This window comes from Danio aesculapii, chromosome 14 (genome assembly GCF_903798145.1).
Source record: "Danio aesculapii chromosome 14, fDanAes4.1, whole genome shotgun sequence".
NCBI lineage: Eukaryota > Metazoa > Chordata > Actinopteri > Cypriniformes > Danionidae > Danio > Danio aesculapii.
The window spans coordinates 54,087,014-54,113,944 of NC_079448.1; the positions used below are offsets into that span (position 1 = coordinate 54,087,014).

The 26,931-nt window shown below is 31.7% G+C and overlaps 1 protein-coding gene across 1 annotated transcript in view; it reads right to left on the minus strand.

Moving 5' to 3' along the window:
• The window catches only part of cdhr2 (cadherin related family member 2), a 51,195-nt gene extending 35,759 nt beyond the window's left edge, over positions 1-15,436 (minus strand). Inside the window, exons 1-11 of the mRNA XM_056472732.1 lie at positions 15,402-15,436; positions 9,445-9,510; positions 6,104-6,172; positions 5,882-6,021; positions 4,137-4,190; positions 3,971-4,060; positions 2,588-2,677; positions 2,388-2,507; positions 2,108-2,251; positions 1,651-1,726; positions 329-447 (exon numbers count right to left, since the gene is read on the minus strand). Of these exons, the coding sequence (XP_056328707.1) occupies positions 329-447; positions 1,651-1,726; positions 2,108-2,251; positions 2,388-2,507; positions 2,588-2,677; positions 3,971-4,060; positions 4,137-4,190; positions 5,882-6,021; positions 6,104-6,172; positions 9,445-9,487 (945 nt within the window). The 5' untranslated portion in view covers positions 9,488-9,510; positions 15,402-15,436. The remainder of the gene's footprint in view (positions 1-328; positions 448-1,650; positions 1,727-2,107; positions 2,252-2,387; positions 2,508-2,587; positions 2,678-3,970; positions 4,061-4,136; positions 4,191-5,881; positions 6,022-6,103; positions 6,173-9,444; positions 9,511-15,401) is intronic.
• Between the last annotated feature and the right edge of the window lie 11,495 nt (positions 15,437-26,931).

The window sequence follows — 26,931 nt, forward strand, 5'->3', positions numbered from 1 at the left end:
TATGAACTGTAAAACATGCACATGAGTGATTTGTCTATATTAAAAGATCTTAATTTCTGTTAGCAGTATAGTCTTTGTTGCTCCTCCTTACACAAGATATTAGTATTAACAGAAAAGGACTAATTATTATCTAAAACAATTCCCAAATACCTATACTGATCAACACTCACAACACCCACTCCATTAATACTTGTTTGCTTACCCTTAATCAGTCTTCTTTTAGAAATAAAATCAATACCCAATCAATTCTGAATCCTAGCATATTATAGAGAGTGTTAATCACTTGATAATCACCTTGATAATTAAATTCAGCAGTCAGTGAACTCACCTTTATTTTCAGTAAGACAGTAGCACTTATATCCAGTAATTCTTCACGGTCAATGTCAGCGTTGACTGATACTATCCCAGTGTTTGTGTCAATATGGAACAGGTCTGGTGCATTAGTGTCTGTGCAGAAAGGACAGAGTGATAATAAAGACAACAAAGTCCTATAATAGCCTAGACAATGATGATTTTAGGACATGTCCAGCTTAAAGGTGCTGTATGTACGTTTTTGACTCTTCTAAAGCATAAAAACACCATAACATGTTGGCAGATATTTCAGAAACATGCCAAACATTCTTGTTTATCTGAAAAACCATGCTGAAGTCAGATATTCTGCTTTGAAAATGTGTGTTACATGTCAGAACGGCTGTCTTTGTTTTGGTTTCTTTAACCCGCCCAATGCCAGTTTAGCCAATTATATTTCAGCACTCAGGGTTGCCTCGGTGGAAAACCACATGTATGGACAGTAGCAGACTCTGAAATGAGACGCAAATTCAGAGTTTCACATGAGGTTATTAATTAGCAAATAATATAAATATTACCTGCATAAACATTAGGTGAGCAGGTTAAATTGTAACCCTGTGTCCTTACAACACGACAGAAATTTAAATGCAGCCGTTCAGAAGCACAGAATATGCATTTGCTCACAAAATGGTGAGGTTTATAATCGAATTAATACATATTAAACATTATTAAATGTAGATACTGAATCACTGATGTGTGTTGGTTTGCACTGAGTCTCAGTTCTGAAGTTCAATTTTAAACAGTTTGTTTTATTTTCCAGATCTGAGGTGAACTATCTGCTGCTTTCACTATATGGCAATAAATGTCATGTAAAATGGCATTCAGACTCACATTATTAATATTTAATACTAAATAAAGTACATGACCTGAGCTGATCATTGTCAGTTTTCTGTTGTTCAGCTGTGAGATATAAAAGACCTTTCTAATATATCAATTTCAGGTGTTGGTTTGATATTCCTTCTATCGCGTGGCGTTGCTTTTAGATAGAACATGATTTAAATCAGCCTTTAGGCTCAATCGTCAGACTCGATCGCTCCTGTTGGCCCTCAATCTGGCAACCTGCGCTTGCTTTGTTTTGATCCAGGAATGCAATACCTAGTTCATCATACATACTGCAACTTACATGCTGCAACACGTCTTACTATACATTAATCATGGCTAATTAGAGAATTTTTACATTTGAAGAGTTCAAACACAGTGACATGTTTATACATTTTTTTAATCATGCTCTTTTTGCTTATTAACTAACTTAATCCAGATACTAGATATAAAATGTAGGTGCATCTTTAAAATCAGACTTACCATCAATGCTGAAGGTGATCTTGTCATTGACGCCAGTGTCTGGATCTCTGGCTTTCACAGTAAAGACAGTCGTACCCTGAAATAAAGCGAACAGTGAGATGGACAAAGGTCAGAGGTCATTTCCATAATAAATCATTTCACTTGCAAAGCTACGCATGCAATCTGTTTGAACGGAATATATTTAATTTGCCCATTTATGTTAGGAAGAACCAAAATAAGTTGAATTGAATATTGCTTAATTGAACTAAAGTATGTAATGCCTGTAAAGATTTCATAATTCATACTGTAAATTTTACTGTAATTTTTTTACAGTGCACCTAATGACAGTAGTCTTAAGCATGCATAACATTTCATTCACATTCATTATATGATTATGATTATAAAGGTTTAAGCTTCATAGTGTAGTAGAGCATCACCGTATTAACTATAACATTACAAGAGTAAAACCAGCGCTCACCACTCCTTCATTTTCTTCAACAGCAGCATTGTTTGGTAAATTCAGAAACTGTGGGTCGATATCTGGCACATCTTTCACCGTAATAAAAGCGATTGCTGATGAGGATTGAACCACTTGTTCACCATACAATATCCCTCCGCCATCCTGACAAAACAGACACACAGCTTTAGGTAAATCTGGAGAAAAATGTTGAAATAATGTAATGTTTTCCTATACAGAAATATTTAACCCCATTCATTGAACTGATCACTTGTCTATAAATGAGAAAAGGAGCACTTACAGATGCGTTGATTCGGATCTGATAGAAAGGACTTTTCTCAGTAAAGTTCAAATTTCCCACCAGTGTGACGACTCCAGTGGTCGCAACTATTGAAAACATGTCTTTGTCGTCTGGGACCACCTACGACAAACATACTGAGTTATTAATGAAAACAGTCAATGTGAAGAAATGCAATCAGAGAGGCATGGGAAGAAATAAACCTCATCAATTTTGTAGGACACAATGCCTGCTTGGCCAAAATCCATGTCTGTGGCACTTGCTGTGAACAGTGTGGTGCCCACAGTAGTGTTCTGAAGGAGAGAGAATGATAATGAAAATAATATTAATTAATAATAATACTCAATAATGAGACATTAATAATAATAATTAATCATGATTAATCATAGCAACACATAATAATAATAATACATAATGATAATAATACATTATTAATAACAAAAGTTATAAAAATAATCAAAATTAATAATAATAATAACAAATCGATAATTGATAGTAATAATAATAAAAATAAGCAAATAATAACCAATAATAATTATATTAATAATCAATAATTACAATATATATTTATAATGATGCATTATTAAAATTAATAATAATACTCAGTAATAAATAATCAATAGTAAGACATTAATAATATTATAACACCACATTGATAAATGATAATAATAAATAATGATCAATAATATTGATACATTATTATTATTAATAATATTATTTATTATTAATAAATAATCAAATAATAATAATAACATCAATTATGATAATAGCATTAGTAATAGGAATAATAAGAACAATAATAATAGTAAGTAAATAATGATAATAGCAGCACATTGACAAAAATAATAATGATAATAATAATAATTATAACAAAACATTATTATAGCAATGCATTATTATTAATAGCAAGAATAATAGTATGAACATTATGATCTCATGACTCTCAAAAACATCTTATAAACACATAAAGCACCTTGAAAGACAGAACAGATGCATTAATTCTTCTGGAGGATCAGTCTGTGTTCAGATTAGACAGATTTAGCCCAGCTCAGATTCAAACCGGTCGGATCAACACCATCATGCCGCCTAAATCTTAATGCCTTTTAAACGATTAAAATTCACCTTCGTGTCAACTCTCAAACCCATTTGACTTGCTTTCTTTCACAGAATAATCTGCATAAAATCCAAAGAGATGCTACGACGGGTATAATAATAAGTGTGCTCAAATAAATGTTAATGTTGTATTTATTATTGGGTTATAGATTTAGATTTAGAAGACCCTTTTTATGTATTTCACGACATCAATCTCATTTACGCTGCTAAAAGGGATACAGCTCTAGCCTGAAGTTAATGAGAATTATTTAAATTATTTATTAGTAACCATTAATTGTATTTTATTAACTCGCAGTAATGTAAAAACCGCAATTATACAGAGTATTATTCATATTATTTATTAAATTAATCAATTGTATTTTTTAATGTCTACACCCAACCCTCGCAGTAATGTAAAACAGTAATTATTTACTTTAAAATAAACACATGAACTGATTTATGGATATTTTAACAGTGCTGGATGATGAACTCACCTCGGGAACATCCTCGTTGTACGGCAGACTATTGAAAATTGGTATGTTGTCATTAGCATCTTCAACATTAATGTAAATAGTTTTCCTCACCTGAATGAACAGAGCGATATGTTATATGAGTCAGGAAACTAAAGACGCATTTTTTGAACTGCTTTATCCAACTTACGTCTTCATAAACGCCATCATTCACCATTGCGTCAATGTTTAAGAACTCTTTTGTCTGAGGAAACAAAGCACAAGTCAACTTTCTCGTCAAGAGTTTTGTAATAAGAGCCTTCTATCTAGTGAATCTGGATCATTGTTGTTTTATTGCTAATGTACACTAAAAATGCTGAGTTGTCTTAACCCAACCTAATTAACTTTAAATTACACATACAATCCAGTGATTTACAACAGCAAACCATTTCAGAGTGTAGTGCTTATGTATTAAAATAAGCTGTGAATGTGTGTGTGTGTTCATATATATTCATATTATTTAATTACAGTTGAATTATTAGCCCCCCTTTTATTTAAGTGACTTAATCAGAAAAAATAGGAATATTGTTAAAAATTATTACAATTTAAATGGGCTTTATTCTACATAATACATTATAAAATGTCATGGATATCCGAGATGCAGTCTTCAGTGTTCGTGATCCTACAGAAATCACTATAGTATGAGCATTTGATGATCAAGAAACATCTCTGATTATTATAAACTACTTTATTTATATATTATTTTTACATTTTTCATTCTAAAAAATGCTGGGTTGACATTAACTCAGTGCTGGGTTATAAAGTTTAATTACAATTTTATCTAAAAATATGTACCCAACTTTGGGTTTGTTCATATTTGACCCAAAATTGGGCTACAACAACCCAGCATTCATTAGCGTGTACGCTAAAAAAAAAAACAGTTTATATGGGTTGAATTTAGACAAACAAATTAAATTGAGTATCGATCAACTTAATTTGTTTGTTTAAATTCAGCCCGAATAAATTGTTTACAACCACTTAACAACCATTTAATTTAGTAAATCCAATCCATATAATGCAAAAATGTATTTTACAAAAATGTAAAAGTATGCAAAAGCATTACTAAAATGCAGTTTTACAGCTGAGTTCAGAATTATTAGCCCCCTTTGAATTTTGTTTTCTTTTTTAAATATTTTCCAAATGATGTTTAACAGAGCAAGGAAATTTTCACAGTATGTCTGATAATATTTTTTCTTCTGGAGAAAGTCTTATTTGATTTATTTCGGCTAGAATAAAAGCAGTTTTTATTTTTTTTAAGGTCAATATTATTAGCCCCTTTAAGCTATATTTTATTCGATAATCTACAGAACAAACCATCGTTATACAATACCTTGCCTAATTACCCTAACCTGCCTAGTTACCTTAATTAACCTAGTTAAGCCTTTAAATGTCACTTTAAGCTGTATAGAAGTATCTTGAAGAATATCAAAATATATTTTATTATTTAATATATTTGTAAAATATTATTTACTGTCATCATGGCAAAGATAAAATAAATTAGTTATTAGAGATGAGTTATTAAAACTATCATGTTCAGAAATGTGTTTAAAAAATTGTCTCTCCGTTAAACAGAAGTTGGGGAAAAAATAAACAGGGGGCTAATAATTCTGACTTCAACTGTACATATACATAATTTATATTATACCATTGTGGACAAAATTATTGGCCCTTCTATAACATTTTCACTATTTTTCAATCATTTCCAAGAAATGTCTTACATTATTTTTCTTTTAGAGGATAATAATATTGACCTTAAAATGGGTTAAAAAAAATTAAACTGCTTTTATTCTAGCTGAAATAAAATAAATTAGAAAAACATTATCAAAAAATTATTAATAATAATTATTGTGCCCTCAACTGTACATCTATATATGGATAAACTCTTAAAGTGAATACCTCTCTGTCCAGCAGACTTCTGATGGTCACATTACCAGTGTGTTCTTCAACACTGAAAAAACCAGCATCTGTTCCACCGATTTTATATGTCAGAGGATCATCGTCTGGATCTGTTGCTACAATTTGAAATGCATATTCGCCTGTCGGATAAATAAAACAATTTAGAAATATTGCATTCGTGCATAAAAAGGTTGAAGTGTAACTGTTGAGGATAATACAGACCTAGTCTGATATCTTCTCTCAAAATGACCACAGATGTGGAGATCTCGGGGAGACTGTTTGTGCAGTACGCTGCACAAAACAAACACACACACACAACCACTCATGAGACACAAAATCTGACACATATTAAGTTAATTGAAGAATTGATCTTTGTACATTATTAACAATGCTCAGTTGTCATAATCATATAGTTTTGTCAAATATGGACTAATAAATCTGTAACCCAATGATTGGGCTTATATTGGTCCATATTTGGCCCAACATTAGATACAACAACCCAGCGATATTTAGTGTACATTCTTTGTAAATGTAAACAAAAATGGTGGGATATATTAACCCAATCCTGGGTCAGATACAAACAAAACCAGCAGATTATTTAAAAAAATAGAATTTAAATTTAATCCATGAATTTAAATAATTAATCCAATATCGGGTTTGTCCATATTTGGCCCAATGTTGGGTTAATATAACCCAGCTTCTTCAGTGTGATTAAGCATTTTCAGACTGATATCATCATTGATGATTTGGATTTTGAGCCAGTACTCTAAAAAATGCTGGGTTGTTGTAATCCAAAGATTTGGTCAAATATGAACAAACCCAACCGTTGGGTTAAAAAAGTGTATTTTAAACTTAGCTTTAAAAATGAATCAAAAGTATTTAAAAATATTTAACCCAATGATTGGGTTTGTCCATATTTGACCCAACATTAGGGAAAAAAGTGCCTTTTAAATATAATTTTCAAAATTAACCAAAAGTCTTTTTTTTTGCCCAGTTATTAGGTTTGTCCATATTTGACCCAACATTAGGAAAAAAAAGCGCCTTTTAAATATAATTTTCAAAATTAACCAAAAGTCCTTTTTTTTGCTCAATTATTGGGTTTGTCCATATTTAACCCAACATTAGGTAAAAAAGCGCCTTTTAAATATAATTTTCAAAATTAACCAAAAGTCTTTTTTTTGCCCAATTATTGGGTTTGTCCAATTTTGACCCAACATTAGGTAAAAAAGTGCCTTTTAAATATAATTTTCAAAATTAACCAAAAGTCCTTTTTTTGCCCAATTATTGGGTTTGTCCATATTTAACCCAACATTAGGTTAAAAAGTGCCTTTTAAATATAATTTTCAAAATTAACCAAAAGTCTTTTTTTGCCCAATGATTGGGTTTGTCCATATTTGACCCAACATTAGGTAAAAAAGTGCCTTTTAAATATAATTTTCAAAATTAACCAAAAGTCTTTTTTTTGCCCAATTATTGGGTTTGTCCAATTTTGACCCAACATTAGGTAAAAAAGTGCCTTTTAAATATAATTTTCAAAATTAACCAAAAGTCCTTTTTTTGCCCAATTATTGGGTTTGTCCATATTTGACCCAACATTAGGTAAAAAAGTGCCTTTTAAATATAATTTTCAAAATTAACCAAAAGTCTTTTTTTTGCCCAATTATTGAGTTTGTCCAATTTTGACCCAACATTAGGTAAAAAAGTGCCTTTTAAATATAATTTTCAAAATTAACCAAAAGTCCTTTTTTTGCCCAATTATTGGGTTTGTCCATATTTGACCCAACATTAGGTAAAAAAGCGCCTTTTAAATATAATTTTCAAAATTAACCAAAAGTCCTTTTTTTTTGCCCAATTATTGGGTTTGTCCATATTTGACCCAACATTAGGTAAAAAAGTGCCTTTTAAATATAATTTTCAAAATTAACCAAAAGTCCTTTTTTTGCCCAATTATTGGGTTTGTCCATATTTGACCCAACATTAGGTAAAAAAGCGCCTTTTAAATATAATTTTCAAAATTAACCAAAAGTCCTTTTTTTGCCCAATTATTGGGTTTGTCCATATTTGACCCAACATTAGGAAAAAAAGCGCCTTTTAAATATAATTTTCAAAATTAACCAAAAGTCCTTTTTTTGCCCAATTATTGGGTTTGTCCATATTTGACCCAACATTATGCTACAACAATCCAGAGATGTTTAAATTGTACGTTCTTCTTTGTAAATACACTAAAAATGGTGGGCTATATTAACCCAATGCTGGGTCAGATACAAACAAATCCAGCAGTTGGTTTTAAGAAATAAAATTTAAGTAAATAAATAAAAAAGAATCCAGCGTGGGGTTGTCAGTATTTGGCCCAACACTGGATTAATACAACTCTTTTTTTTTTTTTCATTGTGATCGTTTTTCCAGACTGATATCATCATTGAAAAAAATCTAGATTGCTGTAACCCAAACATTGGGTCAGATATGAACAAACTGAACCACTGGGATAAAATAAAATATAAAATATAATTTTCAAAATTAACCAAAAGTCTTTTTTTTTTTGCCCAATTATTGGGTTTGTCCATATGTGAGCCAACATTATGCTAAAACAATCCAGCGATATTTTGAGAGTACATTCTTCTTTGCCTCTAAAAATGGTGAGTTATATTAACCCAATGTTGGGTCAGATACAAACAAATCCAAAAAAAAAACATTTATTTAATTGAAACAATGAATCCAACGTGAGGTTGTCCATATTTGACCTAACTTTGGGTTAATATAACCCAGCTTCTTCAGTGTGATAAAGCATTTTCAGACTGATATCATCATTGATGATTTGGATTTTGAGCCAGTACTCTAAAAAATGCTTTTTTTTGTTATAATCCAAACATTAAGTCAAATATGAACAAACCCAACCATTGGGTTAAAAAAGTGTATTTTTAAATTTAGCTAGAATCAAAAGTATATATATATATATATATATATATATATATATATATATATATATATATATATATATATATATATATATATATATATATATATATATATGTTTAACCCAGTGATTGGGTTTGTCCATATCTGACCCAACATTACATTACAGCAACCCAGCAATATTTAGAGTACATTCTTCTTTGTAAACGCACTCTAAAAAATGGTGGGTTATATTAACCCAATGTTGGGCCAGATACAAACAAATCCAGCAGTTGGCTTTAAAAAAATTTAATTTCAATAAAAAAACAATTGAATCCAATGTGGGGTTGTTCATATCTGGCCCAACACTGGGTTAATACAACCCAGACTGATATCATCAGTGATGACTTGTATTCTGAGCCAGTACTCTAAAATGCTAGATTAAGCTTGACACTGCACTAAATGAAAACAATTGCTGGGTTGTTGTAACCCAAACATTGGGTCAAATATGAAGAAAACCCAACCGTTGTGTTAAAAAAAGGATCTTTTAAATTTAGTTTTAACAAAAAACCCAAAGTTGGGTTTGTTCATATTAGACCCAACATTGGGTTAAAACAACCCAGCAATTTTTTAGACTGGTGAAGTGTTTTGGACAGATTAAATTCACTCACCGGATGCCAAAAGAGAGAAAAGGAGAAGTAAAGGTTTCTCCATCTTCTCCAGCTCTGTCTGCGATCCTGAAATCAACACAAAATCAACATTAAGACTGTTTTACTCTAAATAAAATGGGTTATAATACAATATGGACAAACTCAACATTGGAGTGTTTTATTAATAAATTTAATTACATTTAAAATCCATATTGTCCATAATTGACCCAACTAAATTCAACCAAGCAAGACTTCAAAAACAGTGAATGACTTTTAGTTAGATTTTAGTTGTTTATTTTAATCCGAGACGCTGCAGGAAAAAACGTTTCTTCATACACTGCTCAACTGGTTTATTCAGTTTAATGGAAGGAAATCTTCCACTCTAATACACTCCTTTATCACACTCATTTCTGTCATCACTTTATCAGTCTGTAGACTTTAATCACAGATTTTTATGTAGACTTTAATCACAGATTTTTCAAGGCCGTTTTCTCTCCTGCACAGTCATAAATCTCCACCTCAGCTGCACTTCTGTTCACCACACTTTATGGTTATAGTTTTATTTATATCTATATTCTAAAGGCTTTTACAGAGGCATGTGTTCATACATAATTGGCAGATTTTATTGAACATCTTTTTCTATGAAAATATATTTTTATTTTAGAATAACTGAGAACGTTTCCTAAAAATAATATGACAAAATATATACTGTGCCTGACCCAAACTTGAGATTTTTGCACTAGAAATATATGCAAATAACTTGTGTCTGATTAAATAAAACCCAGCACTTTTACTGTATTGACACGTTTTGTTACTCTACTCTTTTATTCTTAAATACTCTGTTTTCCTCATTACCTTTGTAACTACACTCTACAAAATGCTGGGTTGTTGAAACCCAAAGTTGGGTTAAATATGGACAAACCCAACCAGTGCGTTAAAAGTGTCCTTTAAATTTAATCAAAAACTTTGTTGTGTTCGTTTAAATTTTACCCAACATTGAGTTACAACAACCCAGTATTTATTTAGAAAGTATTGGTTAATTTAAATACTAATTTTCTTACTCTATTTACCTTAAAACAGGGGTCCAAACTCGCTCCTGGAGGGCCGGTGTCCTGCATAATTTAGATACAACCCCAATTAAACACACCTGAACCAGCTAATCAAGCTCTTCCTTGGTTTACTAAAACTTCCAGGTAAGTGTGTTGAGGGAAGTTGGAGCTAAGCTATGCAGGACACCGGCCCTCCAGGACCGAGTTTGGACACCCCCAGCCTTAAAGGCTATAGAATGAGAGACCAGTTGGAAACGAATAATTCTAACTTTTTTAATCACTCTCAAAAAATGTTGGGTTGTTGTAACCCAACCTTTGGGTTAGGGTGTCATTTAAATTTAAATAAAAATAAATTAACCCAATGTTGGGTTACGAAATAGCATTATTTTTTGCTCTAGAAATATATAAATGAATACATATTTCATTAAATAATGTCAAATCTGTGAAAGTGTGTCAAAAACATGAGAAGAATGTTGATAACTACACTAAAAACATTGGGTTAAAAAGTGTAATCTAAATTGAATGTTGGAACCCAAATTAAATTACATTTTTTTATTTTTACAACAACCCAACATTTTTACTGCATTGCCACTTTTATTTACTCTCTTTACCTGAAAGGTTATGAAACAAGTGGAAAATGAGAGATCAATTCAGCATTACTACTAAGACCACACTACAAAATGCTGCGTTGTTGTAGCCCATTAATGGGTCAAATGTAGACGTCTAAACTTTTGAGTAAAAGTGTAAATTACCCAACGTTAGGTGTGACACTATTTGACCCAACATTGGGTTTAAACAACCCAGCATTTTTATTATATAGGCAAATTTTGTTACTCTGTTTACCTTTTTCTTAAATACCGTACTCCATTGTAACCAGTGGAAAATGAGGCATCAGTTCAGCTTTACCATTAAAACTACACTCTACAAAATGCTGGGTTATTGTAACAGTGTGGTCAACTATAGACAGCCCAACTGTTGAGTTAAAAAGTGCCATTTAAATTTAATATAAAACGACAACATTGGGTATGTCCATATTTGACCCAACATTAAGTTAAAACAACCCAGCACTTTTACTGTATTGACACGTTTTGTTACTCTACTCTTTTATTCTTAAATACTCTGTTTTCCTCATTACCTTTGTAACTACACTCTACAAAATGCTGGGTTGTTGTAACCCAGTGTTGGGTCAAATATAGACAACCTAACTGTTGAGTTAAAAAGTGTAATGCAATTTAAAAAAATTAATTACCCAATGTTAGGTGTGACCCTATTTGACCCAATGTTAGGTTAAAACAACCCAACATTTTTTTTACTATATTCGCATATTTCGTTATGCTATTTACTCTTTGTTTCTTAAATAACGTACTCTAATAACCTCAAAGGTTTTGGAACCGGTGTAAAATGAGGGATCAGTTCAGCTTCACCATTAAAACTCCACTCTACAAAAGGCTGGGTTGTGGTAACCCAGTGTTGGGTCAAATATAGACAACCCAACTGTTGAGTTAAAAAGTGTAATGCAATTTAAAAAAAAATAATTACCCAATGTTAGGTGTGACCCTATTTGACCCAATGTTAGGTTAAAACAACCCAACATTTTTTTTACTATATTGGCAAATTTCGTTATGCTATTTACTCTTTGTTTCTTAAATAACGTACTCTAATAACCTCAAAGGTTTTGAAACCGGTGTAAAATGAGGGATCAGTTCAGCTTCACCATTAAAACTCAGGGTTGTGGTAACCCAGTGTTGGGTCAAATATAGACAACCCAACTGTTGAGTTATAAAGTGTAATGTAATTGTTTTTAATTGCCCTATGTTAGGTGTGACCCTATTACACCCATTGGTAGGTTGAAACAATCCAGCGTTTTTTTTTTTTTTTTTACTTTATTGGTTTCTTAAATAATGTACTTTACTCTATTTACCAGTGTAAAATGAGGGATCAGTTCAGCTTTAACATCTATAAACTTTATTCTACAAAATGCTGGGTTGTTGACACAGTATTGGGTCAATTATAGACAAGCCAACTGTTGAGTTAAAAAGTGTTATTTACTTTTAATTCATAAAAAACAATGTTGGGTGTGACCATATTTAACACAAACATTGAGTTACAACAACCCAGCATTTCATACTGTTACGCACATTTTGTTACACTGTTTACCTTACGTTACCTTACTTTACCTTACCTTTTTTCTTAAATACTTATATATGTTTTTACTTTATTTTCCTCAAAGGTTATGAAATGAAAATGAGAGACCAGTTCACTGTTACCTAAAAAACTATCCTCAACAAAATGCTGGGTTGTTATAACCCATTATTGGGTCAAATAAAGACAATCCAACTGTTGAGTTGTGTCATTAAGACAGCAAGATTGGGTTTGTCCATATTTGACCCAACATTAGATTAAAACAACCCAGCATTTTTTACTGTATTGACATGTTTTGTTACTCTACTATTTTACATTGAAATACTCCATTTTCTTACTTTATTTACCTCAAAGGTTATGAAACGAATGGACAATGAGGGATCTGTTCATCATTACCATTAAAACTACAATCTACAAAAAGCTGGGTTGTTGTAACCCAGTGTTGGGTCAAATATAGATGACCCAACTGTTAAGTTAAAAAGTATAATATAATTTTAATTCAAACAATATCACAATGTTGGGTGTATCCACATTTGACCCAGCATTGGGTTAAAAATAACCCAACATTTTTTTCTGTATTGACACGTTTTGTTACTCTATTTTTTTCTTAAATATGTTACTCTATTTACATCAAAGGTTATGAAACGTGTGCAAAATGAGAGATCAATTCAATGTTACCATTAAAACTACGTTCTACAAAATGCTGGGTTGATGGGTCCAGTGATGGGTCAAATAAACACAACCCAAATGTAAAGTTAAAAAGTGTAGTTTAATTTTAATTTAAAAATAATTATAACCCAATGTTGAGCCTGTCCATATTTGAACCAACATTGGGTTACAACAACTAAGATTTTTTTTACTGTATTGGTACAATTTGTTACTCTATTTACTCTCTTTTTTTCTTAAACACTTATAAACTGTACTCTATTTACGTCAAAGGTTATGAAACGAGTGTAAAATAAGAGGTCAGTACAGTGTTAACATAAAAATATACCCTACAAATACCCTACCAGTGTTGGGTCAAATATAAACAACATAACCCAAGTTGAGTTAAAAAGCGTAATTTATTTTAAGAAAAATTACCCTATGTTAGGGGTTGTCTGCATTTTACCCAGCATTGGGTTACAACCCAACATTTACAGTTTTGACACATTTTACTACTACTCTTTTTTTTAAATACTCTACTTTATTTACCTCAAAGGTTATGAAGCGAGTGTAAAATGAGAGATCAGTTCAGTGTTGATATTATAACTACACTTTACAAAATGTGGTAACCCAGTGTTGGGTCAAATATAGACAACCCAACTGTTGACTTTATTTAGCCTAGTTTACAAATAAGCCAATGTTGGGTGTGTCCACATTTGACCCAACATTGGGTTACAACAACCCAGCATTTTTTTTTACTGTATTGGTACATTTTGTACATTTACTCTTTTATTTTTAAACACTCTATTGTACTCTATTTACCTCGGAGATTATGAAATGAGTGAGAAAAAAAAGCTTGGTTCCTTACCAGTTAAACTACACTTAACAAAATGCTGGGTTGTTGTAACCCAGTAATGGGTCAAATAAACACAACCCAAATGTAAAGTTAAAAAGTGTAGTTTAATTTTAATTTAAAAATAATTATAACCCAATGTTGAGCCTGTCCATATTTGATTGGGTTACAACATATTTGATTGGGAATTGGGTTACAACATCTAGGATTTTTTTTACTGTTTTTACTTGTTACTGTATTTATTCTCTTTTTTTTCTTAAACACTTATAAACTGTACTCTATTTACATCAAAGGTTATGAAACAAGTGTAAAATAAGAGGTCAGTTCAGTGTTAACATTAAAATATACTCTACAAAGGGCTGGGTTGTTGTAACCCAGTGTTGGGTCAAATATAAACAACATAACCCAAGTTGAGTTAAAAAGCGTAATTTATTTTAAGAAAAATTACCCTATGTTAGGGGTGTCTGCATTTTACCCAGCATTGGGTTACAACAACCCAACATTTTTTACAGATTTGACACATTTTACTACTACTCTTTTATTTCTAAATACTCTACTTTATTTACCTCAAAGGTTATGAAACGAGTTTAAAATGAGAGATCAATTCAGAGTTGATATAATAACTACACTCTACAAACTCCTGGGTTGTGGTAACCCAGTGTTGGGTCAAATAAAGACAACCCAACTGTTGACTTTATTTAGCCTAGTTTAAAAATAAGAAAATGTTGGGTGTGTCCACATTTGACCCAACATTGGGTTACAACAACCCAACATTTTTTTACTGTATTGGTACATTTTGTACATTTACTCTTTTATTCTAAAATACTCTATTGTACTCTATTTACCTCTGAGATTATGAAATGAGTGGAAAATAAAAGATTGGTTAAACTACACTCAACACAATGCTGGGTTGTTGTAAACAAGTGTTGAGTCAAATATAGACAACCCATATTTTGCCTAGCTTAAAAAATAACCCAATGTTGGGTGTGTCCATATTTGACCCAACATTGGGTTACAACAACCCAGCATTTTTATAGAGTGCAATAACTCAAACTTTTTATAATCATTCATTACTTCTTTTTAATCCATGGAAAAGTTTAAAATCATATTAAACATCCCATAAACACAAACTATTTCTTATTAACATCTGAATTATTCCTCAAGTCACCTGTTTACGTTTATCAAGATGCACAGTCTCTGATTAAAATGTGGAAACATCTCCGTTCATGAAAGAGTAGCATCACAGGACTAAGAATACTACTAATAATGCAGATGAAGCGTTGACTTACCGTCAGGAGTGAGTGTGTGTGTGTTGTGCTGTTGTTCAGATGAGCGGATGGTGTGTAATATACGAGACCTTTGGCTTTGGCATCAGTGCTGTGGCTGTAAATGTTAATCATTGACGCTGAATCTCCGTCTCTTCTTTTCTCTTCTGGCTCTCAGGCTGAGGATAAAGCTGCTTACGGCACCGCGCAATCAGATCGGGAAACAGCAGAGCAGAGACATCAGAAAACAAATGTCACTACAGATCACGTCCAGAGTAATCCAGCAGACTCGCAGACCATGGAGAAAACTGAGGGGACAATAATCATTCTAATTGGATTAATGGAAGGTTTGGGGGGGGGGGGGGGGTATATTTTTAATATTAATATTTAAAAAATTAAAGGAATGTTTTTAGTATTTCAATAAATTAAATGTAATTATATATATATATATATAATTTTCAGAATTAAATATACAATATTACTGGTATAAAAATATTAACGATAGACCTAAAGAAGCAAAACAAAATCAGGAATGGATTCGCATATACTATACTACATACATTATATACTACATATGCATTAAAATTACATTGTTTTTTTTTCTCATTCATTTTCCGTTGGCAGCCCCCTGATGAATAAAGGGATTAAGCCACAGCGAAATGAACCGCCAACTTATCCAGCATATGTTTTACACAGTGGATGCCCTTCCAGCTGCAAACCAGTAATGGAAAACATCCATGCATACTCATTCACTCCACAAAGAAATGCCAACTGACCCAGCTGAGACTTGAACCAGCGACCTTCTTGCTGTGAGGTGACAGTGCTAACCACTTTATACACATTTTTATAACAAACCTCTTTTTAATGCACATACTGTAATTGTTCAGTAAAAGTGTTTCCGTCATACTTTAGGCGCACCTTTTCTATTGAATAAAAGTTTATCCTACTCAGTTATGCGTGTTTTTATGCATATTTTCAAAAGTTATGTGCATCATGACGTTTCCATCAATCGTTTTTATGCGCATCTCCAAAATGAGCATTAAAATAGGCGAGTGGAAACGTAAGGCTAAGGCGAGAAATACCGCTTCATCTTTAAAAAAGGGAAGGAGACCGACAGAAACTGGGAGTTTAGAGAATAAAACCTGCTCCTGACCAGGTTAGGTTCAGAGAGTAAGTTACACAGTAACTGTCTGAGTTAAAGCTACCTCTCTTTCAGAAACAGGCTTGACTTACCCTGCTTTCTTCAGCTTGACAAACCTGCCATTTTGAAATGGAAAACCCAGAGTTTCTCTCATTTCAGGGTTAAAATACTCTGAGTTTTCACTTAACCTCCTTTCTGAAATGGGGCCAATATTATTTATTAATATTTAAATACTATTAAAGACTAGATCCATATATAATTATGGTTGAGAAAAGAAAAACATTCATTCATTCATTTTCTTTTGGCTTAGTCTCTTTATTCATCAGGGGTCGCCACATTGGAATGAACTGACAACTATTTCAGCATATGTTTTACACAACGGATGCCCAACCAGCTGCAACCCAGTACTGGGAAACACCCCTACACACTTATCCACACTCAAACACTACAGACAATTTAGTTTATCCAATTGACCTATAGCGCATGTGTTTGGACTGTGGGGAAACCAGAGCAACCAAAGGAAACCCACAACAACACGGGGAGAACAAGCAAACTCCTCATAGAAATGCTAACTGACCCAGCTGGGACTCGAACCAGCAACCTTCTTGCTGTGAGGCGACAGTGCTAACCACTGAGCCACCAAAAATAGTCATACCCACATAAATAAAAAATAAAATGTTCTTTAATCCTGATTAGATTTCCAGAGAAAAAAACAATAGTTACTACTGAATATATCTATAGATAGAATTATAGTTTATAATTAATTAAAATAAAAGATAAAATGTATACTATATATATTTATGTATATATATTATAGTATAACATATACTAAAAATCCATAGAGAGAAGTATGGTGTTTAAAAAATAAATTAAGGCAAGTTTATTCATAGGGTGGCTCAGTGGTTAGCACTGTCACCTCAAAGAAGGTCACTGGTTCGAGCCCTGGCTGGGTCAGTTGGCATTTCTGTGTGGAGTTTGCATGTTCTCCCTGTGTTGGTGTGGGTTTCCCCTACAGTCCAAACACATGTGCTATAGGGGAACTAATTAACTAAATTGGCTGTAGTGTATGAGTGTGTGTGAATGTGAGAGCGTATGGGTTTTTTCCAGTACTGGGTTGCAGCTGTAAGGGCATCCGCTGTGTAAAACATATGATGGATAAGTTGGCGGTTTATTCCGTGGTGGCGGCCCATAATAAAGGGACTAAGCCGAAAAGAAAATGAATGAATGTTTGACGATTTAAACAGCCCCTTGAAAAACAAAGGCTTCAGGTATATTAATCTTGATTAGATTTATGATGGATAAGTTGGCGGTTGGCGGACGTTGATTAATAAAGGAATTAACCCGAACAGAAAATGAATGGATGAATGAATTTTATTTCTATAGCACATTTCATACACAATGGTAATTCAAAATAAGCAAGAATAATAGGAACAAGTACAAAAAATAACAACAACAAAGAATAAAAATGATTAAATACATGTTAAAACAGGTTTTAAATCAATAAAGAAGAAAAGACATAATAGTGGGATCTGTTGTTTATAGCATTTAATAATCATAAATACATTTAAATGTAGATTATTTATAATAAGGGTTGACTAAAGCAGTGTTTCCCAACCCTGTTCCTGGAGGCACACCAACAGTACATATTTTGGATGTCTCCCTTACCTGACCCATTAACTTCAGGTGTTGGAGTCTCTTCTAATGTTATGATGAGTTGATTCAGGTGTGTTTGATTAGGGAGAGGTTGAACATGTGTACTGTTGGTGTGCCTTCAGGAACAGGGTTGGGAAACACTGGACTAAAGAATAGGAAATAGGATAATGCTTAAAATAAAAGAAGCACTAATGTTGCTTCAGCCTTATTGGTTGAGCTCATGAAGCATCGCTCACAGTAAAGTGTTTCTGACATGCACTTTTGTGTTCTTCTGCATCACCTCAGTCATCTGGACATAACGAGAGCTGAGAGATTCCAGAACAAATGAGTTCATCAGCTATTCAGGAGCTTAATGAGCTCGTAATTAACGAGAGAATCGCGCACAAACAATGAGACTCTCAGAAGAGCATCAGAATAACCCAGCGTCAGATGTAAACACATTTGTAATACACATTTGAACACATTTAAACACTATTTAAACATATAACTCTTTAAAAACAAACACTTTTTGAACATTTAAACACATTTATAATACACATTTAAACACTATTTGAACACAAACATTTGTTATATACATTTGAACAAACATAAACACCATATGAACACAAACACATTGGTAATACACATTTGAACACACGGTGCATCTGGAAAGTATTCATAGCTCTTTACTTTTTTCACATTTGTTCATGTTATAGCCTTATTCCAAAATGGATTAAATTCATTTATTTCTTCAACACACAATACCCCATATTGACAATGTGAAAAAAGAGTTTTTGTAATTGTTGCAAATTTATTAAAAATAAAAAACCTGTAAAATCGCATGTACATCAGTATTGACAGCCTTTGCTCAATACTTTGTTGACGCACCTTTGGCAGCGATTACAGCCTCAAGTCTTTTTGAATATGATGCCACAAGCTTGGCTCACCTGTCTTTGGGTCACCTGTCTTTTTTTGCCCATTCCTCTTTGCAGTACTTCTCAAGCTCTATCAGGCTGGATGGGAAGCGACGGTGTACAGCCATTTTCAGATCTCTCCAGAGATGTTCAATAGGATTTAGCTCTGGGCTCTGGCTGGGCCACCTAAGGACATTCACCGAGTTGTTGTGAAGCCACTCCACTGATTGGCGGTGTGCTTTGGGTCATTGTCCTGCTGAAAGATGAACCGTCGCCCTAGTGTGAGTTCAAGGATGTCTCTGTACATTGCTGCAGTCATCTCTTCTTCTATCCTGACTAGTCTTCCAGTTCCTGCTGCTGAAAAACATCCCCACAGCATGATGCTGCCACCACCATGCTTCACTGTCGGGATGGTATTAGCCTGGTGATGAGCGCTGCCTGGTTTTCTCCAAACGTAACGCCTGGCATTCACTCCAAAGATTTCAATTTGAGTCTCATCAGACCAGAGAATTTAGTTTCTTATGGTCTGAGAGTTCTTCAGATGCCTTTTGGCAAATTTCAGGCGGGGAGTGTTTTCCGTCTGGCCACTCTACCATACAGACCTGATTGGTGGATTGCTGCACAGATGGTTGTCCTTCTGTAAGGTTCTCCTCTCTACAGAAGAACGCTGGAGCTCAGACAGAGTGACCATCGGGTTATTGATCACCTCCCTGACTAAGGTCCTTCTCCCCGATCACTCAGCTTACATGGCGGGCCAGCACTAGGAAGAGTCCTGGTGGTTCAAACATCTTCCACTTATGGATGATGGAGGCCACTGTGCTCATTGGAACTTTCAGAGCAGCAGAAATGTTTCTGTAACCTTCCCCAGCCTTGTGCCTCGAGACAATCCTGCCTCTGTGTTCTACAGACAATTCCTTTGTCTTCATGCTTGGTTTGTGCTTTGGCATGCACTGTCAACCCTGGGACCTTATATAGACAGGTGTATTGCTTTTCAAATCATGTCTAATCCACTGAATTTACCACAGGTGAACTCCAATGAAGCGGCTGAAACATCTCAAGAATGATCAGTGGAAACAGAATGTAGCTGAGCTCAATTTAGAGCTTCATGCCAAAGGCTGTGAATACTGATGTACATGTGATCTTTCAGCTTTTTTATTTTTATTAAACTTACAACAATTTCAAAAACTCTTTTTTCACATTGTCATTATGGGGGATTGTGTGTAGAATGTTGAGGAAATAAATGAATTTAACTCATTTTGGAATAAGGCTGTAACATAAAGAAATGTGGAAAAAGTGAAGCGCTATGAATACTTTCCAGATACACCGTACACACTATTTGAACACAAAGACTTTGCTTACATATAAACTCATTTTAATACACATTTGAATACACATAAACTATTTGAACACATAAGCACTCTATTGTAACTTATAAATATTCTATTTGAACACACAAACACCCTATTTAAACATATAAGCATTTATATACATATTTTAATACATATAAACACTATGTGACCACATATAAACACATTTGTAATAAACACGCTATTTGAACATAAGCACTCCATTGTAACACATAAACACTCTATTTGGACATGTAAACACATTTAAAACACATTTGAATACACACAAACACTATTTGAACACACAAACACTCTATTTGAACATGTTAACACATTTATAACACACATAAACACTAATTGAACATGTAAACACATTTTCAACACACATTTGAACATGTAAACACATTTATAACACATATTTAAATACACAAACACTCTATTTGAACATGTAAACATATTTATAATACACATTTGAATACACAAACACTATTTGAACATGTAAACATATTTATAACACACATTTGAACACACAAACACTCTATTTGAACATGTAAACACATTTATAACACACATTTGAATACACAAACACTCTATTTGAACATGTAAACACATTTATAATACACATTTGAATACACAAACACTATTTGAACATGTAAACATATTTATAACACACATTTGAATACACAAACTCTATTTGAACATGTAAACTCATTTATAACACACATTTGAATACACAAACACTCTATTTGAACATGTAAACTCATTTATAACACACATTTGAATACACAAACACTATTTGAACATGTAAACACATTTATAATACACATTTGAATACACAAACACTATTTGAACATGTAAACACATTTATAACACACATTTGAACATGTAAACACATTTATAAAACACATTTGAACACACAAACACTATTTGAACATGTAAACACATTTATAACACACATTTGAACACACAAACACTATTTGAACATGTAAACACATTTATAACACACATTTGAACACACAAACACTATTTGAACATGTAAACACATTTATAACACAAATTTGAACACACAAACACTATTTGAACATGTAAACACATTTATAACACACATTTGAACACGCAAACACTCTATTTGAACATGTAAACATATTTATAATACACATTTGAATACACAAACACTATTTGAACATGTAAACACATTTATAATACACATTTGAATACACAAACACTCTATTTGAACATGTAAACACATTTATAACACACATTTGAACACACAAACACTATTTGAACATGTAAACACATTTATAACACACATTTGAACACGCAAACACTCTATTTGAACATGTAAACATATTTATAATACACATTTGAATACACAAACACTATTTGAACATGTAAACACATTTATAACACACATTTGAATACACAAACACTCTATTTGAACATGTAAACACATTTATAATACACATTTGAATACACAAACACTCTATTTGAACATGTAAACACATTTATAATACACATTTGAATACACAAACACTCTATTTGAACATGTAAACACATTTATAACACACATTTGAATACACAAACACTCTATTTGAACATGTAAACACATTTATAATACACATTTGAATACACAAACACTCTATTTGAACATGTAAACACATTTATAACACACATTTGAATACACAAACACTCTATTTGAACATGTAAACACATTTATAATACACATTTGAATACACAAACACTCTATTTGAACATGTAAACACATTTATAACACACATTTGAACATGTAAACACATTTATAAAACACATTTGAATACACAAACACTCTATTTGAACATGTAAACACATTTATAATACACATTTGAATACACAAACACTCTATTTGAACATGTAAACTCATTTATAACACACATTTGAATACACAAACACTATTTGAACATGTAAACACATTTATAACACACATTTGAATACACAAACACTCTATTTAAACATGTAAACACATTTATAACACACATTTGAATACACAAACACTCTATTTGAACATGTAAACACATTTATAACACACATTTGAACATGTAAACACATTTATAACACACATTTGAATACACAAACACTCTATTTGAACATGTAAACACATTTATAAAACACATTTGAACACACAAACACTATTTGAACATGTAAACTCATTTATAACACACATTTGAACACACAAACACTATTTGAACATGTAAACACATTTATAATACACATTTGAACACACAAACACTATTTGAACATGTAAACACATTTATAACACACATTTGAATACACAAACACTATTTGAACATGTAAACACATTTATAACACACATTTGAACACACAAACACTATTTGAACATGTAAACACATTTATAACACACATTTGAATACACAAACACTCTATTTGAACATGTAAACACATTTATAATACACATTTGAATACACAAACACTCTATTTGAACATGTAAACACATTTATAACACACATTTGAATACACAAACACTATTTGAACATGTAAACACATTTATAACACACATTTGAATACACAAACACTCTATTTGAACATGTAAACACATTTATAATACACATTTGAATACACAAACACTCTATTTGAACATGTAAACACATTTATAACACACATTTGAATACACAAACACTCTATTTGAACATGTAAACACATTTATAATACACATTTCAATACACAAACACTCTATTTGAACATGTAAACTCATTTATAACACACATTTGAATACACAAACACTCTATTTAAACATGTAAACACATTTATAACACACATTTGAATACACAAACACTCTATTTGAACATGTAAACACATTTATAACACACATTTGAACATGTAAACACATTTATAAAACACATTTGAATACACAAACACTCTATTTGAACATGTAAACACATTTATAACACACATTTGAATACACAAACACTCTATTTAAACATGTAAACACATTTATAACACACATTTGAACATGTAAACACATTTATAATACACATTTGAATACACAAACACTATTTGAACATGTAAACACATTTATAATACACATTTGAATACACAAACACTATTTGAACATGTAAACACATTTATAACACACATTTAAACATGTAAACACATTTATAACACACATTTGAATACACAAACACTCTATTTGAACATGTAAACACATTTATAACACACATTTGAACATGTAAACACATTTATAACACACATTTGAATACACAAACACTCTATTTGAACATGTAAACTCATTTATAACACACATTTGAACACACAAACACTATTTGAACATGTAAACACATTTATAATACACATTTGAATACACAAACACTATTTGAACATGTAAACACATTTATAACACACATTTGAATACACAAACACTCTATTTGAACATGTAAACACATTTATAACACACATTTGAATACACAAACACTCTATTTGAACATGTAAACATATTTATAATACACATTTGAATACACAAACACTCTATTTGAACATGTAAACACATTTATAACACACATTTGAACATGTAAACACATTTATAACACACATTTGAATACACAAACACTCTATTTGAACATGTAAACTCATTTATAACACACATTTGATCACACAAACACTATTTGAACATGTAAACACATTTATAACACACATTTGAATACACAAACACTCTATTTGAACATGTAAACACATTTATAACACACATTTGAATACACAAACACTCTATTTGAACATGTAAACACATTTATAACACACATTTGAATACACAAACACTCTATTTGAACATGTAAACACATTTATAACACACATTTGAATACACAAACACTCTATTTGAACATGTAAACACATTTATAACACACATTTGAATACACAAACACTCTATTTGAACATGTAAACACATTTATAACACACATTTGAATACACAAACACTCTATTTGAACATGTAAACACATTTATAACACACATTTGAATACACAAACACTCTATTTGAACATGTAAACATATTTATAATACACATTTGAATACACAAACACTATTTGAACATGTAAACACATTTATAACACACATTTGAACACACAAACACTATTTGAACATGTAAACACATTTATAACACACATTTGAACACACAAACACTATTTGAACATGTAAACTCATTTATAACACACATTTGAACACACAAACACTATTTGAACATGTAAACACATTTATAACACACATTTGAACACACAAACACTATTTGAACATGTAAACACATTTATAACACACATTTGAACACACAAACACTATTTGAACATGTAAACACATTTATAACACACATTTGAATACACAAACACTCTATTTGAACATGTAAACACATTTATAACACACATTTGAACACACAAACACTCTATTTGAACATGTAAACACATTTATAACACACATTTGATCACACAAACACTATTTGAACATGTAAACACATTTATAACACACATTTGAACACACAAACACTCTATTTGAACATGTAAACACATTTATAACACACATTTGAATACACAAACACTCTATTTGAACATGTAAAAACATTTATAATACACATTTGAATACACAAACACTATTTGAACATGTAAACACATTTATAACACACATGTGAATACACACAAACACTATTTGAACATGTAAACACATTTATAATACACATTTGAATACACAAACACTATTTGAACATGTAAACACATTTATAACACACATTTGATCACACAAACACTATTTGAACATGTAAACACATTTATAACACACATTTGAATACACAAACACTCTATTTGAACATGTAAACACATTTATAATACACATTTGAATACACAAACACTATTTGAACATGTAAACGCATTTATAACACACATTTGAACACACAAACACTCTATTTGAACATGTAAACACATTTATAACACACATTTGAACACACAAACACTCTATTTGAACATGTAAACACATTTATAACACACATTTGAATACACAAACACTCTATTTGAACATGTAAACACATTTATAACACACATTTGAACACACAAACACTCTATTTGAACATATAAACACATTTATAACACACATTTGAATACACAAACACTCTATTTGAACATGTAAACACATTTATAACACACATTTGAACACTTCAACTCTATATAAACACATTTGAATACACATAAACACTATTGTATAACACAAACGCTGTATTTGAACACACACACACCTTACATAATATACATTTGAACACATAAAGACGTTAATAATACTCATTTGAACACATGAACACATTAGTAATACTCATCTGAACATATAAACACTCTAGCTAACTATTCACGCTAATATTGGACATTTTGACAGTTCTCTCCTGAATGTAAAGAATGTGGGAGTGTGTGTATAATAATGCACACGTTTCTCATAAATGTGTTTACCGCTCCTCATACTGTAAAAAGCAATCTGTTTGTGCCACAATAAACAGTGCATTAATATGGCATCTTAATCTTATCGCTTTAGACTTGGGTTTATGATGCACATGAGCATCAGTCTGCAATGACATGTGCATTGTGTAATTATACTGGGAAGTGAAATAACATTTACGGGCATTCAGTTATAAATTTCATCGCAACAGCAGTATAAGTTTGACTGTTAAATTCGTGAACGTCTTAAGTTAATCATTAATGCAGCTAATAGCTCTCCATGGCAGTAATGTGTTTGTTGGTTTATTGCAGTCAACAGTGTAAATACGCACGTCACTAAGCAAAGGTTAGCAAATTATCAGCTAACACCCTATTCTTGGATCATCCTGGTGAAGAATAAACACTAATTAAACAAAATAAACACACACGGGCTTTCAAAAAGGTGGCAGTCTCGAGTGAATCGATTATAGTATAGGTGGAGCTTTCATGAAGCATATAGCGGAGACAGATTATAGCTGAAATATTTTACCCATCAGAGAATACATGCTTTAACTTTATAAGACCTTATTTTATAATCCTATTAAGTAATATGAAGGTATATTGTATGTGTTCGATTGACTATAATACTATAGTCATATATTGTTAATACTACAGCAATATAGTATATTTTACAACAGGGGTCACCAACCTTTTAGAAACCGAGAGCTACTTTTTGGGTAGCTATTCAAGTGAAGGGCTACTAGTTTGATACACAAAATTGCTCAATTTACTTTTAATTATATGTTATTGTTAATAATTAATGATATTCATCTATGTGAAGACACTGATCTTGTTAATGATTTCTCACAATAGTTGTCAACTAGGATTTGTAGGTATTTATGTTGATAAATATCAACATGCAACACTTTATTTCGATAAATCTCTGCAAGTATTTATGTTTTCAGATGATCACTTCTCCAATGTTTTCACAAGCCACTAATAATTTTTAATAAATCAAAAACAAATGACTTTATATCTCTTTTTTTTATATAATTCTGAGATAAAAAGTCGCAATAACCTTTTTTATTTTGT